Source organism: Gracilinanus agilis, chromosome 2 (assembly GCF_016433145.1).
Source record: "Gracilinanus agilis isolate LMUSP501 chromosome 2, AgileGrace, whole genome shotgun sequence".
Taxonomy (NCBI): domain Eukaryota; kingdom Metazoa; phylum Chordata; class Mammalia; order Didelphimorphia; family Didelphidae; genus Gracilinanus; species Gracilinanus agilis.
In genome coordinates this window covers 676,062,772-676,082,168 of record NC_058131.1, presented here as the reverse complement: position 1 = coordinate 676,082,168, position 19,397 = coordinate 676,062,772, and the positions used below count along the sequence as shown (strand labels likewise).

The following is a 19,397-nucleotide window of genomic DNA, read 5'->3' as shown; positions in this document are numbered from 1 at the left end:
TCAATGTGAAATGGCCAACAGGCAGGTAATGATGCAGAACCTGAGACAGAGATAGACTAGGGAAAGAAATAGAGATTTGTGAATCACCAGTCCGAGATGATCATTAAATTCACATGAGTTGATGAGGTCACTTAGAAGAGAGAGAAACCTTGGAAGGGTTGACCCACTTAGGGGGTGTAATATGGAGGGTGCCCCAGCAGTCAGAGGCAGGAAGAGAACCAAGGGTGAGCAATGCCATGAAAGCCCACAGAGCATCCGGAGGAAAGGATGCTGTTCAAAGAAGAATGAGGCCTGAGAAAAGGCCCAAAGATCAGGCAATCAAAAGGTCTCTAGTAACCTTGGAAAGGACAGTTCCAAGAGGTCTCTGGTGACCTTGGAAAGGACAGCTGAGACGGGGTCAGAAATCAGAGCTTTAAATGAGGGGGAGAAAAGACTGTGAATGCAGACAGATAGCTTGAAAAATGGGAGAAATTTAAGACCAGTGAGACCTGGAAAGGCTTTTTTAGCAACAGCTCTCGCAGAGAAGGGGAGATGACAGGAGGAGTACTCTGCCAGAGAAGACAGGAAATGAGAGGCCCAAAGATACAGATGGGGTGGAGGGCTGGTCTCAAGGCAAGGAAAATGGCTACTTCTTCATCAGCAATTGCCAGCTTCCTAGGCCTCACTCAGGCCTCTGCCATTCAACACTAACTTTATCCCAGAGTAGGAGAATAGGCAACTATAGACTTGGGCTGGGCAGCCAGTGTTCTATGATGCCTTTCCTGGCAGATCCCCCATGGTTCTCCTTCTCTGGCCAGGAGAGTCTGCTGTTTCTGCCTCTCAGGACAGTAACTACAAGGAGGTGGGACCTCCAGGTCACAGAACATGAAAGTCACACAGGAGCCTGGCAGCCCCCCATCAACTGATCCCCAACACAAAAGGATGTGGCAGGGTCATCCAGCTTCTGCTCCCAGACCTTGTCTGGAGCCCTCTCCTGTGCCCACGTGGGGACCCCCTTTTAGAACAGAGGCTCATCTTTACTGCTCCCTCAGCACTGTACTCTGCACACCGTAGGCACTCAGCAGATGGCTCACTGAATATATGAATTCAGAGAAAAAAGCCAGAGTGCCCAGCTTCTCCAAATCACTTTCTACTCTAATGACAGGGAGAGAGGGAGGGCAGGGTGACGTCCCAGATACAGAGTATCTCAATGGCCACAAAAAAACCGCCTCCTCTCCACTCTCCAAAAACACAGCAAGTGAACATATCCAGTGGTCATCTTTGGAGAGCCAGGCTGACTGACTGTCTACGTGGTTCAGACCTGAGAGTTGGCATCTGTGGCCAAAGGATGGGCAGGGAATCATCTGGGTTCATTCACCTGGAGGAACACGTAGACTCCCAAGCCAAGCCCTCCTCAAGCCTCTGCACATACTCACACATCCAAAGGTAATATAGCATCTTGCATGTCCGCTGGTAGTCAGCTGGGATGTCTGCTGAGAAATCCTGGTAGAAGCAAGGCTTGATGGGACACCCTGCGGGCAGTGGGGGCCAATTGTTTGGCCTCACTGTTTGGGAAAAGAAGAAGATGAGGGAGTCTCCTAGTGTAGTAAGGCTTTGTTCTATCTGAGGCTTGAGGAATCTTAGGAAGACAAGAGCACCTCAGATCGGAAAAGCAGTGTAAGGGGTAGAGAGAGAAAGGACTTATTTGCTTCAAATAATTTGCCAAGCACTGAAGGGCTTTGAAAAGCATTTCAGAGACAGACATGATTACCGTCATTCATTAGCTCTTAAAAGCTCCTTGTCCAGGGCATATAATCACAAACTAGGAAATGCAGTGAGACAGTTCTATTCCCTTCACCTAAGGGAGCTAGGGGAGCAGAAAACCTGCCAAGGACAAGGATGCTGGGGGGCATCCACACCACAGACCTAAGGGCTGCCAGCAGCCTCTTCTACCTCCAGGTCATCGGCCCTTCCCCAGAAGGAGCCCCAGGACACTGCTATGATTTTTTAAAATTTCTTAAAATTAATTAATTAGGAATGTTTTTTTTTAAACCCTTGTACTTCGGTGTATTGTCTCATAGGTGGAAGATTGGTAAGGGTGGGCAATGGGGGTCAAGTGACTTGCCCAGGGTCACACAGCTGGGAAGTGGCTGGGGCCGGGTTTGAACCTAGGACCTCCTGTCTCTAGGCCCGACTCTCACTCCACTGAGCTACCCAGCTGCCCCCTAGGAATGTTTTTTAATGGTTACATGATTCATGTTCTTTCTCTCTCCTCTTCCCTCCCCTGTCCTGGAGCTGACAAACAATTCCTTTAGGCTATACATGTATCATTGTTCAAAACCTATTTCCATATTATTAATATTTGCAATAGAGTGATCATTTAAAGCCGAAGTCCCCAATCATGTACCCATTGAACCATGGCATCAATCATATGTTTTTCTTCTGCATTTCTGCTTCCACAGTTCTTTCTCTGGATGTGGAGAACATTCTTTCTCACAAGTCCCTCAGAATTGTCCTGGATTATTGCACTGCTACCAGTAAAAAAGTGCTATGATGTTTAGATAAAAAACCTAACAGTTTACAAAAGGGCCTTCTTCACTGCATCTCTAGCAAAGGAGGCTAGTGTGGTGTGTTAGGGTCCCCATCTGACACATGAAGAGTCCCCAATCTGGTAGGCTGTCTCTGAGGTTCCACCAGAGCCTCTCTGAGGAAGAACAGGGGCCCTGAAGACTCAAGAGTCTAAAATGGGCTGTGATGGTGCAGAAGTCCAGGATGCCCAGGCTGGGAACTAGACTCACCATGCAGGTTAGCTGCTGCATTCTGCAACTCTCGTTCCTTCCTGTCCAGCTCAGCAGCTTTCCTCTCAAGCTCCTCCTGCTGCTGCAGTAGGCCAGCTTGGGCAGCAGAGGCCACAGCCTATGGGGAAGCAGATGCCCAGGGAGAAAATAGAGCTTGAACAGGCAAGCAGAGAAAGCCCCTCTGGACACTCAAAGAAAAGAGCTCTGCACTGTGCAGCAGCCATGGTCTCAGGCTCCCAAAGTGTCCTGAGTCAATCACCAGATCAGTGGGATGCCTGCAAGGCCATTCTCCCTTCTACTACCACAATCCCTTTTCCACCCAATTATATCCCAAACCATGGAACCCAGGTGGGAACAGTGGGAACATCCTTCCTCTCTAGGCCTAACATACTCAGGGGCAAATCCATACTCAGGTAAACATACTCAGGTAAAATCCAATCACAAGAGAGAAAGAATTCATGAAGGAGCAATACATCCCAAGAAGGGAAAGTACAGACCTCAAACATTTGCTATGGATAAGGATAGATGATTATGCATCAATGACCACCAGGGTTTTCTGAGCTGCCTTTGCCCAGGCACCAGATGCAGAGATCTGGGGGCAGCAGACACTATCCCCAGATTGACTCGGGCTCAGGTCTGTCTAGGTTCAGGGGCTTTTAGGGATAAAGCTTTCTCTCCTTTACACACTGGGCAGGAAGGCAGAGATGTGGAGCTTAGAGAACATCACATCCCTATCTGTGGGTTGGAATGGAGATGGGGAAGAAGAAATGGGTCCAACTCTCAGCCTGAGCTACTGAGTCTCATGAATATCTCTGTCCAACACCTGGCTACAGAGCTAGTCTGCTAAGTCCTCTCCCAGTGATCAGAGGCACAGAACTAGAATGTCCTTTTCCTTTGGAAAGGGTTGGGAATTTGCCCCATTAGGTCCAGTGGCTACTTAAGCCAGGCCTTCCTGAAGACATAATCCATGTTCCATTCCATTCCCAGCCCTAGAGCTCTTGAGAAGGAAAAAAGGCAGATACTACGTGGGCATGGAGCCATTCAACCTTTCTGGCAGTGCTGTTTCCAAATCCCCAAAGCAGCCTCTGGTGGAGATCATCTAGAGGAGTCCAGGGCAGAAGAGGGCCTGGAAGTTCCAGGGCTTCTGGCCCCTTCCCCTTGCTAGGTCTGTGATTCCAGCCTGTGGGCCTTGCAGCCCAGTGTACACCCCATAAACATCTGTTAAAGGGAATTTGGGAAAAGCAGGACCTTGTCCAGAGCTGTTTCCCTGGTATATTGTGTGTGTTTGTGTGTGCATGTACATGGAGGTGGAGTATACCTCCCCCAGGGCTGAGGGTTACCAATGAGAGAGATTTGCTTTCTTGTAGGGTTTCAGTGTTTCTAAAGATCTATTAAATAGGGTCCTAGCAGCTGGACAGGTCCCTGAAGTCATCCAGTCCAAGCCTACATTTCAGATGAATGAGGAGAAGGGGCACTCCAGGTCATTCAGGCCTCTTGGTCAGGATTCAAATCAAAGACCTCGGGTTCTGCACCCAGCATTCTTCACTCAGTACCACTGGGCACCTTCCGTAGAACTAAATAAAAACAGTCCTGAAAGATGGTGAGGGATCACAGAACCATCGATCAAAAGCAGGAGAGGGCCTCAGGGGCTGCCTGACCTAATCCTTCACTGTGCAGAGGAGAAAGCTGAAGGCCAGAGCCCAGAAGGGATTTACCCAAGGTCTTCCAGGTACTTGTTGATGCCGAGAGGTGGGATTTTGAGCCCTGTGCTTTTTCTACTATATGATACTGAGAACTGGGTTCTTGGGAACTAGGGCCTGGGAAAAATGGAATGCAGAGGGCACCTAGTCAGGCTCTGGGGAAAGAGCAGTAATTTCCAGATGGGGCACACACATACAGCTTGGCCTGGCCAGGACCTTGAGGAGCTCTCTCACTCCTATACTTAATGCCTACGTTATGGAGCTATCTCCTCCTGGCAGCGTCTGTCTCTCTGTGAACTTGCTCACTGCCAGGAACTTGGTACATGTCAACCTGTCTGAGCTGGAGCTGCAACATACAACGAGACTGTCTGATTCTACAATTCTGTAACTTTCTGCTCCCAGGAGAGGGTTAGAGAAGGCAGCCAGAAGAGAAGCTGGGTGCCCAGGCAGGGTGCAGGCCCAAACCCCAGGTGGTGTTTCACTGAGTATGTCCAGAGTCTTTTCATCTTCTCCCTTCCCCAACCTTACAATTCCATATGGGTGAGGGAGGAACAGTCACTGCCACAGGAGCCCCTGATCAAAAGGGCTGAGCTGACCAACTCCAGTGGGAGAGCTCAGAAGACTCTGGAAATCCCACATATTGGCCTTCTTGAACAGAACTCAATTAGGAGAATCTGAGATTGTGCCCCTAACCTTAAAAACCAATAGGAGGTGGATTTGCACAGACATTGATAGTGCTTCCTACCCCAAATCTGTCAGAGTGGGCAAGGGGCAGGGGAGCTGCTCCAAAACAGTACCTGAGGTGTTGGTTCCATTGAGGGCTGGAGGACTGCAGGCTGTGATGGCCCAGTGGGCTGGGTAGCTGGGACTGTTGTTCCTGCTGCATTTGTCTAGAGGAACAGAAAGGAAAAGAATAAAGAGGGAGATGAGTGCAGGCCCTGTGGGTCTGAAGAAAGGACAAACGCCACTAAACATTGTGATCCTCCAGAGCAGAGCCACAGAGGCATGTGGGCACAAGAACCTCCATATCAAAACATCAGCAACAGCATCAGAGTCACTCCCAGAGACAGACTTTCTTAAATTATCTCCTCTGGACCAAAGATCTCAGGCCCATGAGCTCTCAATACAGGCTAGTCCCTAACTTCTTGTCCAAAAGATATAAGGTCAGTCTGAAGGCAGAATTCACATTCATGCAGTCCAGTGAATTATGAGAACCACATGGTTTTCACCTGCTTTTTCATCCTTTCTACTCTAGAGACGAGAATTTCAATGGCTTAGGCCACATTCCAATGGAAAAAGAAAAATCTGTCAGTCCTTACTGAGAGTCTACTAGAACTCCTGAGATGACTTCTACAATTAAAGTTGTCCCTTTGAGAGCCCACATGTCATCAGAACTGCTTCTTTCTTTTTATCCCACTACCCTAAAACAGGGCCAGATGCGGCCCCCTGAAATGTTCAATCCGGCTGTGGGACATTATTCCTAATCTGACAAATACAATGAGTAGGATACAATACAATGAAACTTCAAAAGAGTTGCCTTAGAAACAGACTGACAGATGAGCATTTCCTTTCCTTTGGCCCCCTCTTTAAAAAGTTTGCCCATCACTGACCTAGCCCATACCACTCTTCTGCCTTGGAACAGATAGTATCAATTCCAAGACAGAAGGTAAGAGTTGAAAAAAGAAAAGTGGGCACACTTACCAGCCTGGGAGTCTCTGAAAAGGGATTGAATTCTGACAGGCCACCCTGAGGGGGATTGGTTAGCTGGGTCACAGACGGATCCTGAGATGATGGAGGAAAAAACAGAAACACATTTAAAATCTAGGAGAGGAAAATAAGCAGGGAAATATAGGAGGTCCATTAATGGCAAAGGGTTGAGCCATCATCCCATTTTAGTCTCTTCCCAAAGCCTGGCTTATGGGCATTTACCACCTTAACACTTGGTACTGAGGTACACATGTGGCCTTGGAGCTGGTGCAGTCATAACCAGGGCCTGGCCTGCTGGTTCCATCTAATCCTACTCCTGATATCTTAGAATAACATGCTATTTCCTGAGGGTACACTCTGCCCACTTCATGCAGAGAGGCATGATTTGTTTTCAGTTTTCTAAAGAGGAAAAGTCCTCTCCCTCTCATACCAGACGAAGCCTCCTGTGCTCTCTCCTGAGCTCCAGGCCCAGCTTGCCAAAGGCTCACCAGACATCCATCTCTACCTGAGTGGCTCACAAGCATCACAAACTCAAAAGTGTCCAAAATAGAATTCATTATCTTTTCCCAAAAACACAGCTCCCTCCCTAACTTCCCGTCTGAAGTTTTGCTGAGTCTACCATTATCTTCTGTGCATCTATCTACACCATGTGCTTCTACTGCCCAGCCTGGCATTACCTCCCATAGCCTGCTCTCCCCTCTGCCCAGAGGGCTGAAGGATGGAGCACTAAACTCCTCCCCATGCCTTCCTTTATAGAGGACAGAAACTACACTCTTAGCTCACTGCATTTTGCATCTGCTGCCCAGTTTGGTTTCAACTCTAGGAAAAAAGTGCCCCTGTGCCAGGCCAGGCACCCCCAAAGGTCTGTTCTACCACCCTGCCTTTCTTGCCTCCTTTTGTATCTTATCTCTTCCTTTAGACTGCAAGCTCCTTGATGAGTACTTAGCACAGTGCCTGGCACACAGTAGGTGCTTAATGTTTATTGATTTTTGGGGGGGAATCATTTCAAGTTTGCAAACTTGGAATCATCCTCAACTTGTCTCTACCTCAACTTCCACATCCAATCACTTACAAAGTCTTGTTGATTCTTCCTTCAAACCCTTTCTTCATGCACAAGCCTACTTTCACCTCCAATAGCCTCCTAGTGGTCCCTTCTCCAAGCCAAAATGGTGACTCTAAAAGCCCAGGTCTGACCATGTGGCATGTTCCCTCCCAATGACCTCTAGGCATACACCACCAAAGACTGGCATTAGAGCTTCTTCAAGATCTGGCCTTCAACTCTCCCGTTCCGAGCCCCCACACTGACAAACTGGCCCACTTGATGTCTTTCATAAGTGACATTTCATCTCTAGTCCCCAACCTCTGCACAGTCTGTCCTTCATATTTTGAATGCTCTCCTTTACTACCCTGCATCTCTAATGTCAGCCAAGGTTCAGCTTAAGTGCTTCTTCTTATGTGAAACCTCTCCGGATTCCCCCCCACCCATCTTACTTTGTACAGATTTATCTTTGCTGTGTTATTTTATGGCCAGACATTCTTGAAGGTAGGAATTGGCACTGTTCTGGTTTGTGGCTGCAGTGCCTGGTTCAGTGTCCAGCACAAAGCAGGCTAGTTTCAACTCCAGGGAAAAAGATGCCCCCCAGGCACCCCAGAGTCTGTCCCCCCACTTGTTTTTCCAATTACTCTGAGCCTGAAGACCAGAACTGAGGTCTCAGTTCTCTCTGCACTTACTTGATGTGGGTTTTGGGGCAACTTAACTCTTTGAGTCTATTTCTTCAGCAATTAAGTGTAGATAATAAAAGGTATCTGACCTATTTTACAGACTTGTGTAGATCAAATAAGAAATGCCCTGCTATGGTGGCATCCAGAATGGGACGCAGACCACCTGGCTCTCATATTCCCATTCCAATAAAAACCCAAAATTTGTATGAAGGTGGATAATGGTCAAGAAATTCAATGAGGATCTACAAATAAGCGACTTCTCCCCCAGCTACACAAAAAGTTAGCCAGAAGCCAATGGGCCCTCCCAGAAAAGCCAGCAAAGGGTGGCAGCCTTGTTTGACCTGAAACCCCACATGGGGTCTGCAAGGCTGTGACCAGAGGCAGCAAGAATGGAAGATTCTACTAAGAAAGCCAGTGCCCTACTGGAATCCCCGCAAGCCCAGGGAGAGGCACTAGCCTTGGATCGGGTACTACAGCGCCAGACCAGGGGGGCTTGGAGGAGACCAAGAGGACAACCTATTTCACCAGGGAGATGGGAGAGCAAAAGCCATGGTTTCTGCTCCTAAGTGTCAGCTCTTCCTCTTAGCAGGAAATTGAGGTTCTGAAAGGGTGGGACACTTGGCACAGTAGCAGAGCTGGGAGTAAGCAGGCAGGATAAGATCTGAACCCCAGTCTTCTGAATGGAAGTTCAATTCTTTTCCTCCTATACCAGTGATGGGCAAACTAAGGCCCTTGGGCCAGATTGGGGGGGGGGGGGCTGAAATGTTCTATCAGCCCCTCCCCACATTATTCCTAATCTGACAAATACAATGAGTAGGATACAATACAATGAAATTTTGAAAGAGTTGTGTTAGAAACAGACTGATAGATGAGCATTTCCTTTCCTCTTCAAGAAGTTTGCCCATCACTGGCCTATACCATGCTCCTGTTTTCCTGCTCAATGATACTCCTGACTCAGGGCAGGCCAGTCTTATGGTTTCTTGCTACATAAATCTCAATGGGCCAGGCTACAAGGGGAAGGTACCTCCATATCCTCAAGTGAATAGATACTTTGGGGGGAAGTGAGGTGACTTAATGATTTAATCCAGAGAGACAGGAGGTCCTGGGTTCAAATCTGACCTCAGCGAATGCCTTGCTGGGTAACCCTGGGCAAGTCACTTAATCCCCATTGCCTAACCCTTACTGCTTTTCTGCCTTGGAACCAATACTTAGTATTAATCTAAGACAGAAGGTAAGGGTTTAAAAATAAAGCAACCCAGAAACTTGGAGCCAGACCAAGAGATGCAAGGGTCACCTGAAGGAAGTGGGGGAGGGAAGAATGGAAGGAAAGGCAGAGAAGAAGCTGCCCACAGGGAACAAGAGCACATCTAGAGATCCTCAGGGCTTTGCAGGGAGTCCTGTATCTACCTGCCTCAGACTCTACCTGTCCTCCATTTCAGCCAAGCGAGTCCCACAAAGTGGGGAAGGAGCCCATTCCACAGCCTCTAGGAGGTGTTTTCTTGGTAGGGAAGATCCTGCCACAGTTCCCACACAGCCCGCCCAACAGAGACTAACGAAGCTCCCTCCTCGTGTGATGACTGTGTGCAGTCACTGACCTCTGACGGCGCCCCAGGGCCCTCTCCTGAGAATGACCAGAGTGACTGGGAGAGACCCTGCCCCCAGGGAGCCTTCTCTGTCACAGCTGCAGTCACTCATTTCTCTGGGTCTTAAAGGTGAAAATCTTCTCCTACCACACTAAGGTTTCTGAGAAAAGGAACACCTCGTGCCACACCTTACACAGGCTAATCAGCCACCAGGCAGCAGAAGGCCCAGCTGGGCCAGAACAGGATCCAGGAAGGTGCAGACAGGGGAAGGGGAGGAGGAAGCACCCTCCCCAGCACCCAGCAGGAACAGGAACAAGGCTGTGCCAGGAGTGCTCTGAAGGCTCAGCCCTACCTCCTAAGGTATCACACACACACTGACCATAGAGCCCTGTGGCCTCAGCCTGGGGATGTCTTCCTTTCACTTTGGTCCGGGGCCAGCTGAGACTCAAAGTGGGAGCTCAGACAAGGGGCACCTGCTCTCATTTCAGAGCCAGGATGAACAATCTCGCCAAGCCCTAGAAACTGGACACTCCCTGCCCAAGAACTAGTTACTTGAGTCTATGTTGCCACGGGAGTGGGAGGGGGGAGGAGGCAGCCCAAAGAACAGGCCTTTGCTGGCCGTCGCAGGCACTAACATGCACTGCCCTGGGTCCGAGCATGTGTGTAACGAATGATTCAAACAGACTTTGTCTGGGTGGCACTGCGTGGATGCTTCACAGGAGGCAAAGCAGCACCTGCCCTGGGGAAAGGCCACCCCAGTACCCAGGCCCAGCCGTCTGGGACCACAGAGAAGAGCTCTGGGGATGGCGTGAGAGACTTGGATTCCTGAGACCCTACCTCAAGCAAGAGCTAAAGGGCCTGGGCCATCGAGAATAGCGTCTTCATTTTTCAGACAAGGAGACTGAGGCTCCAAAGGAGAAAGCACTAGCCCAGGGTCATACAACTAGTAAGTAGCAGTCCCGGCACCCCAAGTTGGGTCCTTTGACTCCAGTTCAGCCCAGGCTGCCTCCCTTCAGAGGGCCCATTCCCTCCTTAGCACCTGAGACTCCTGAGAAGCCTGGCCCTCCAAGGCTCTTACATGATCCAGTGCTGGTGACTAACCCGTCACCAGGATTCAACCTCCCTCCAGGCTAAACTGGAAGTTAATAAAGGACTGAACTTCCCACCACCAAAGTGGGTGATTAACTTTTACTCTGATTTGTTGGGAGTCATCCACAACATGGAGTAATTCCCTATCAATGGAGTCACCATTTTCTTACTTCCTGAGCATAAACTGGTCCTCACGCATTTCCATAAGTTCTCTCAAAGAATGGATATGGACCTCCTCTGAGAGAGAAAAGTAAGTCTATTCTACCCCATTCCTCCACTGCCAGGGGGCCCAGATTGTTCAGGTCCCCTTTGGTGGCTGGTATACTTTCTCATACTGAATAAAATGGTACCTTGTATTTCCTCTTGCGCTCCAGAGACCCAGCTCAAGTTAGGGACTTGGCACAGAGTACAGACTCCTGGAAAAAGATCTAGATTCAGAGTCATTAGACAATCTTGAATTTAGACTTCAAAAGACCCTTGGTGATTAGGGCATGAAGTGATTTGTCTAAGACCATACAGTGTCAGAGACCAGATTTGAACTCAGGTCTCCTCACACTTCTCTATGCTGCCTCTGGATTTCCTAACTGCTATGTGACCCCAGACCGGTTACTCATGGCCCTGGACCTCCATCTCTGTACCTGAAAAATGGGAGAAGTGGACAAAATGATCGCCAAGGGCCCTTCTGGCTCTAAACCCAAGCCTTAATGGTGTTGCTTAGCATCAAGTTCAGACCTCTTCCCATGAGGAACTGCTGGGGGCTCTTGGGTCAAGGGGGCTGTTCATGGGGGCTTTACAGTCACTGTTGACTTGTTTCCAATGTGCTGTCCAAGCCTGGTCTCCTTCTTGTATCCTAAACTTCCTAGGCTTCTCCTTTTCTATCACCTGCCTGCCTGCTGATGGCATCCCAGCTGAGCACTAGTTTCAGAGTTATGAACACAGCTGGCGTTCTGCAAAGCTTGCTAAAGGAGTTAAAAGCATGGGGCGATCAATTCTTTCCTGCAAGGCAGGGGTTCTGGTTGGTGGAAAGGCATAATAATTTTGAAGCTTGTGAAATTCCAGGGCTTCCTGAGACACCAGACATGTCAAGTCATTGTGGAGTCAAATGAAAAGAAAGAAACAAAGATAAATGACTTCAAACCTCAACCCCAGAGAGCAGAGCTGGGGCCAAAAGCCCAGAGAGCACTGAAGGTTCATCAGAGAAGCCAGGCTGCCTCTCTGGCCTCCTTCTTTGTAGGAGGCAATACTATAGTACTCTATTGCTACAAAGAAAACCCAAACTCCTCAAATTGGCAGCCAAAACCCTTTCCAACTTGACCCTAACCTCCCTTTCTATCCCTATAGCCTTCCCTTCCTGTATCTGTAGGATCCTGAGCAAGTTATCTAACTTTGACAAGCCTCAATTTCTTCATCTGTAAAACAGGGATGATGTAACTATAATGCCAACCTCAAATACAATGAAATACTTAAGGTGCTATACAGAGAAACAATCACTTCCATTATTACCACCCTGGTGCTCACATCAAACTGGACTTCTGACCCAAAACGTGACCTACACTTTCCTGCCTTTGACCCCAGCACTCCCCAGCCTGGGCTTGCCTCCTCCTCTCAGTCATCCTTGAATGCCCAGTTCAAATGTTCTTTTCCTCCCTGAATCTTTCCCTGATTCCCTCAGCTGGAAATGATTCTCTCTTCTGACCCTGCTACCTTTACTTCTCATTCTCTCTTGTGCTGCAATTATTCTTATCAATCATGTCCCTAGCAGACGAGAAGTCAGAATCCCATCTCCCTACGATGCTGAGGGTACAAGTCCATATTCAGAAAATGTTTCTTAAACAAAGAGAAAAAAGGCACTTGATGAACCACTGGGTTCACCTTCTCTGGAAGGATGACAATCCAGCCTTGTTTGTTCTGGTTAAATATTACTGTTTGCCTGGTACAGGATTAACCACCTCTACGACAAACCAGAATCTTGGACCCAAAGGCACACCCATTTCCCAGTGAATGTCTTCTATGAACTCTGCGTCACTTTCCAAACAAGGTGCTGCTGGCCTTGGTCTTTCCCTCACCTACCTGCTTATGGGAAGATACAGGGGAAGCATCCTCCTTCAAGGTCTGGAGTAGCTGAAGATTCCCAGGATCCTGCTACTTATCAGAGTCAGGGGCAGGCCAAATGCTACAGGCTCTAAGCTGTCCCTGACACAACTTCCCTACAAATAGATCATGCAATCCAATTTCCCTTTCTGGTATCACTCATAGCAGGCACCTGTGTATCTAGTGTCACAGAGGCAGTTGTGGCTCAGTGGTAAGGAACATTCTGAGTCTGGAGTCAAGAACATCTGAGTTCAAATCTGGCCTCAGACATGCCCTAGCTATGTGACCTGGGCAAGTCACTTAAGCTCTGATTGCCTGACAACAGGATTTACTGGATCTACTAGAAAAGAAAATGGCAAAGCACTCCAGTACTCTTGCCCAGAAAACCCAATGGATAGCTATGATCCATGGAGTCACAAAGAGCTGGACCTATCTGAACAAATCAAAAGCATCACTCATCCCCTAAAACTCGGGCCTCCTGGCAGCACCACACTCACACTAGAACCAGGGTCATTCATCCATCTCTAGACAAAGGGCACCAGACCTGCTTCTCCCGCTCATCCCAGGAAGATAAGACACCATAATGAAGGAGAAGGGAATTTGAAGCAATTCCATCTATCTGACCAAGTCTTACATCTTCTTTCCCTTCCCACAATGGAGAAATGTTCACAATCCTTGGGAATAGCCACACTACAAAGATTATCATTTTTTTTTTTTAAAGATTATCTTTTAACTGTAAAGAAGCAATGTGAGAAAGTGATATCATGTTATTTGGCAGCAGGCTGGGGCTGAAAGCTTTACTTTGTTTGAGAGAACCTTCACTTACTCCTTTTCACTGGGAGTTTTTGGATGGGTTTGACAGAAATTTCTAATGAGTAAAGGGGACCCAGAACTTGTTTGTGTGGACTCATTTTTCTTGAGTCCTAAATGAAAGCAAAGTTCATCACCATACCAGGGGTTCCTACCCTTTTTTCCATCCCAGATCCTTTCAGAGATTTTTGACATTTTTGGAATGCTCTAGAGTTTTGTTTTGTTTTGTTTTTAATTCAAAACTGAAGGAAAGTTTAAGTTTAACTTGGAGAGGGACAGGTAGGTAGCACAATGTATAGAGCATCAGGCTTGGAATTGGGAAGACTTAGGTTCAAATCTGGCCTCAAATACTTTCTAAGCTGTGATCCTGGGCAGGTCACTTAACCCTGATTGCATAGCCTTCTGTCCTAGAACTGATGCTAAGAGCTTAAATGAATAAATAAAATAAACTTAACTTGGAAGCAGCAAAAATGAAGATGTAATTTTTTCCCCCCAATCCAAGTTCCTATAATTCCTAAAAAAAAACACAATATCTCAAGTTAAGAAGCTCTGCCCTATACCAAAGTCAGTCCAGGGCCAGGTCAAATGGCTCCTCACCTGAGGAACAAGCCAAACCCCTCTGTACCCTGTGTCCCTAACTCAAGAGCCAACATGGGGTTTAATGATAATCTTGCAGTAATAGTGAGAATCCCAAGAACAGCCTGAGGACAAGTCCTCTCCTACCTGGAAAGGGCAGATCAGACAAATTGTAATTAAAGGAGTGAGGAGTGTGTGCCAGTGAAATGAAAAGCATCAAGCTTGTGAAAGCTATCACCTTACTTGCAATTTCCCATGTAGTCCAAAGAATGCAATAGTTTTCTGAACTCATCCTGGACTGGTAATGATGTAAACTGCCCTTTTCCTGAATGTTTCCAATTGTCACAATTATTCCTCTGTTCCAAGTAAAGGAGTCAGAAAAGCCCTCCTCCCTCATCACCAGTAAGCAGGCAGGAAGTAGAAGAGGCAGCATAGAAAGTAAGGGAGGCAGTTGGTTAAGTGGAAAGAGTACCAGGTCTGGAGTTGGGGGTCCTGGGTTCAAATTTGGCCTCAATCACTTCCTAGTTATGTGATCCGTGGCAAGTCACTTAACCTCCACTGTCCAGCTCTTATTGCTCTCCTACCTTGGAGAGACTGGAAAGTGGTTTTTTTTGTTTGTTTTTTGTTTTTTTTTTAAAGAAATAGGAAATCATTTCTCTGCTGAATTTCCATTTCATCTGATAGAGGTCAAAGAATAATTTGGCTGGGAGAGTCTCTAATCCCTATTTTCTCTTTGGGTACTTTTTTGAACTAGGTGGTACCACCCTGACTCAGTGAAATGGGCTCACACCCCAGCTTCCTGGGCACTACACCCCACTGATTAGTTACCCTGTAAAGGCAGAAAGGGAGAAGACTGTCCACTCAGGCAGGGAATGGGTCTGAAGGAGACTAGCTCTGAGTGCTTGGGTGTCTGGTATGCAGAGCTTCCTCTCAATCCCCAACCAGGGCCCCAGCACAGGCCTGCAAAGAGCAGAGTTTAAACCAGATATTTCTCTTCTCTGGACACAAGGTGGCTAGTCAGCTGCTGCTGTTTCTAGGACCCCAGCTGCTTCCTGTCCTGCCCATATCCTGGTGGTGCTAGCTCTGCCCCTTACACATCTATGACAACAGACGGATACCGGATTTCACTTGAAGGCAGAAGAGGCCTCCAGATTGGTTAGCATCATTTCTGGGGGTGGAGATAGACACATCAGTCAAAGGTCCTGGAATGGTGTCCCCAAAGCACTGCTAAGAAGAAAGAGCAGGCTTCAGGCCCTTTCTCTCATCCAGCTGCAGGGCTGGCGTCTTTGGAAAGCTGGTTGCCCTTGCTGGTGAACACATAGGAATCACTTGTTTCTAGGCCCAATAGGCCAAAAAAAAGAGCAAGTAAATTTTTGTCCTGCCACCTTTGGTCTCCCATGTTTTCAATAAAATATAACTCATCTTTTACTACTCTCTTATAGCCTGATAATTACAGTTAAGAGGAGATACTGGGTGGAACATACACTTAAGTCAGATCTCACTTTATATAACCAGCCATAGGTTAGAAAAAACTTTAAATTCTTACCTTCTGTCTTTGAATCAATACAAGTATTGGTTCCAAGGCAAAAGAAGAGTAAGGATTAGGCAACTGGGGTTAAGTAGCTTCCCACATTAATGCATTGTGGAGGAGTTGTGAATTGATTCAACCATTCTGGAGGGCAATTTGGAAATATGCCCAAACGGCTTTAAAAGACTGTCTGCCCTTTGATCCAGCCATACCATTGTTGGGTTTGTACCCCAAAGAGATCATAGGGGAAAAGACTTGTAAAAAAAATATTTATAGGGGGCAGCTGGGTAGCTCAGTGGAGTGAGAGTCAGGCCTAGAGACAGAAGGTCCTAGGTTCAAACCCAGCCTCAGCCACTTCCCAGCTGTGTGACCCTGGGCAAGTCACTTGACCCCCATTGCCCACCCTTACCACTCTTCCACCTATGAGACAATACACCGAAGTACAAGGGTTTAAAAAAATATATATTTATAGCCATGCTCTTTGTGGTGGCAAAAAATTGGAAAATGAGGGGATGTCCTTCAATTGGAGAATGGTTGAATAAATTGTGTATCTATTGGTGATGGAATACTACTGTGCTAAAAGAAATAATAAACTGGAGGAATTCCATGGGACCTGGAATGACCTCCAGGAATTGATGCAGAGTGAAAGGAACAGAACCAGGAGAACATTGTACACAGAGATGGATACACTGTGGTACAATTGAGTGTAATAGACTTCTCTACTAGCAGCAATGCAATGATCCAGGACAATTCTGAGGGACTTATGGGAAAGAATGCTATCCATATTCAGAGGAAGAACTACGGGAGTTGAAACACGGAAGAAAAACAACTGCTTGATCAAATGGGGATATGTTTGGGGATGTAGACTCTAAACGATCACCCTAGTGCAATTATCAATAATATGGAAATAGTTCTTGATCTATGATATATGTAAAACCCAGTAGAATCATATGTTGGCTATGGGGGTGGAGGGGAGGGAAAGAACACGGATCATGTAACCATGGAAAATACTCTAAATTAATTAATTAAATGAAATTTTTAAATTAAAAAAAATTAAGTGACTTCCCAGGGTCACAGAGTTAGGAAGTATCTGAGGTCAGGTCCTCCTGACTCTAGGACTGGCATTCTATCCACTGAGCCAGCCATCTAGCTGCCCTCAGCTATAGATATTTATTAGCTCTTAGTTAGGAGACAGAATGCATATAAGAGGGATTTGCCAGAAAATAACTGTGTGACGAAAAGTAATAAATGTTTTGTATTCTCAGTTGGTAGAAAAAGAGACCAATATAGATGAGGGTATCCCCCTCACTGACTAAGACTCCCATGAAGAATAAGCAAGAGTTTTCATTCTCACATTAGTGTATAATTATATTACATAATTAAAGTCTTCTTTTACTTTGACTCTTGGAATTCAAAAAGGGGGAAGGAAGTAGAAAGGGTGTGCAGAGTTGCAGGAAGGATTCAGGACCTCAGCAATTATCATGTCCCTTCCTCCATGGCCTCCCTCAGCTGGCAGGTCCCTCAAAAAGTCCTGTGAATCAACACAATGAGTTCCATTAAGTCTGCAGGATATTTAAGAAAAGTGAACAATTAACCCAGTCCAGGTGGGCAGGTTAAGTTTAACGTCTTGAGTTTCTCAACTAAGGAGCTTTTCTCAACCCAGGGTTGGGCCCACAAGATCCCTATGAGAGAAGCAAGCTATCTTGGGACTCTATAAACAGTTATAAGAGTGTTGATAGAAATCCTTCAGTCATCAATTCCGACAGACACTTATTAAACACCTAGGCCCAAAGCACTGGGATAGACTTTGAAGACACCAAGTCCTTGAGCGCTTATGCCCTGAAAAAGTCAAAAGATGATGCTAAACATCAATCAAAAGGGAGTTTTTAGTTTAACAGAGGAACATTGTTATTCATACATAAAATATTCTTGTTCAAAGGAAAAGTCTTGTCCGTGAGCTATTTTGAGATCCAGCCCCCAATGCCCACATCCTGCCTTCAGGTAAACTATAGGCATGAGCTTTAAGGCCACCTGGCAATCAATCAGGCAAAGGTCTTTTTACTACTGATCCTGACCACACTCTACTTCAGCCAACCAAACCTGACTGATATTACTAGCCCCAGTTCAAATGGCCCAGGTTAAGCCATTTTCACAGCAGACATTCATTCCCCTTCCACTTTCTTGGAAATACTTTTCCTCTTCTGTAAGCAAGTACATCTCCTTTCAGAATCCCAATACATGAAGTAGGAGCTAAAAGAGACCTCAAGAACACCTAGTCCACTGGGGAGGAAACAGGTTCAGGGGAGCTGGGGGTGGGGCAGGAGGACTTGCTTCAGGGCGTACAGCTATTAAATGACAGGACAGGACTCAGGTCTCCTAATCCAACTTGTACCTCAAGAATGCCCATAACGTCCCTGACAAGATCTCATCCAGACTCCAGTGGAAGACTTCTAGTGATGGATCCTTCCAAAAGGACAAGCTTCCTCTTCTCCCCTTCTCTCCCTAATTCCACCTGGGGGAAGTAACTGTAATCACAACTCCTCTCCACCTCTCAAATTGATAGGTATAAAATTCAATGGAGATTTGTATAGATTTATGAACTCATTTACAAGTTGGAAGCCTTGGGTTTTATTTTCCTGTGGATGTTTATTCCCAACATTTCTGTTTGTTCTCCTTTTCAATTCTCAGCATTTTTCCCCTAATCTTTTCAGATATAAACCAACCTTCCAAATCACAGTATTAGATCTATTAAGCCTGGAAGGTGGGGTCTCACTAGTGTTAAGTCTGTATTTCCCCAATCTAGGAAGCATGGTGTCCTCTGAAGACAGAAGCCAAGCCTCTTTTCATCTATTCCCTATCTACTCTCTCAGACCCTTCTCCTTCTTACAACCATTTTTCCTATGCTCCCCCGAATTGTCCTTGCAACCACTGTCACCCTTCACCCTGCCCCCTCCCCTTACAAGCACTTTACTCGACCCTTCTTCTTACAAGCTACTACACTCCCTACTTCCTTCAACAAACACTTTGCCTGCTCCCTTCCCTTCGGAGTCCCCTGCTATAACTACAAGTCTACCCCTTGCCATCATTTCCCCTGCCCCCCATTTCCCTTACATACAATTACATTTCCTGCCCTCTTCCCAAAGAATCCTTCTTTTAAAAACTTTACTTTTTTCCTTTCCCCCTCATAAGCACTCTCCCTACACCCCTCTTCCTCCTTCCCTTACATACACTTTTCCTGCTCCTTTTCCAATAGTCTTAAAACCTTTCCATCAGTTTCCTTCAACTCTTGTCCTTCCCCTTACAACCACTCTTCCGGTCTCACCAATTTACAACCACTTTCCCAGTCCCCTACCCCAGTACCCAGGACCCCTACCCCCTCTTTATAACCACTTTCCCTGTCCCCCTCCCTTTATTTAAATAGCCACTTCCTGGTCCCCTCCCCTTTATTTACGACCACTTTCTCGGTCACTTTTCTCTAACAATCAATTTCCTTGTCCCCCTCCTCTTTATCTAGAGCCACTTCTCAGTCCCCTCCCTCCTCCCCCTCATTTACAATTACTCTACCAGCTTTGTACCTCACCCAACCTCAAGGTAATCGTGATCACCCTCCCCACCCCTCCACCTACGATCTTCCAGCCCCGCCCCTCCACCGCCGGTCCACCTGCTGGTCCCGCCCCCTTCGGCACCTGATTGGCCAGGCCTCGTGCTCTCGGCCAGCTGATTGGCCCCAAGGCCAGTCCCTCGGGCGCCACGTCTCCTGGAGGGAGAGGCCCGGGCCGCGACCCCCGAACGGAGTCTTCCCGGGACTACGGAG

At 47.1% G+C, this 19,397-nt stretch overlaps 1 protein-coding gene across 1 annotated transcript in view; it reads right to left on the bottom strand.

Moving 5' to 3' along the window:
* The window catches only part of SCAMP2 (secretory carrier membrane protein 2), a 35,615-nt gene that overhangs the window by 6,435 nt on the left and 9,783 nt on the right, over window positions 1–19,397 (bottom strand). The window contains exons 2-5 of the mRNA XM_044659110.1: window positions 6,179–6,259; window positions 5,275–5,367; window positions 2,778–2,895; window positions 1,416–1,544 (exon numbers count right to left, since the gene is read on the bottom strand). Of these exons, the coding sequence (XP_044515045.1) occupies window positions 1,416–1,544; window positions 2,778–2,895; window positions 5,275–5,367; window positions 6,179–6,259 (421 nt within the window). The remainder of the gene's footprint in view (window positions 1–1,415; window positions 1,545–2,777; window positions 2,896–5,274; window positions 5,368–6,178; window positions 6,260–19,397) is intronic.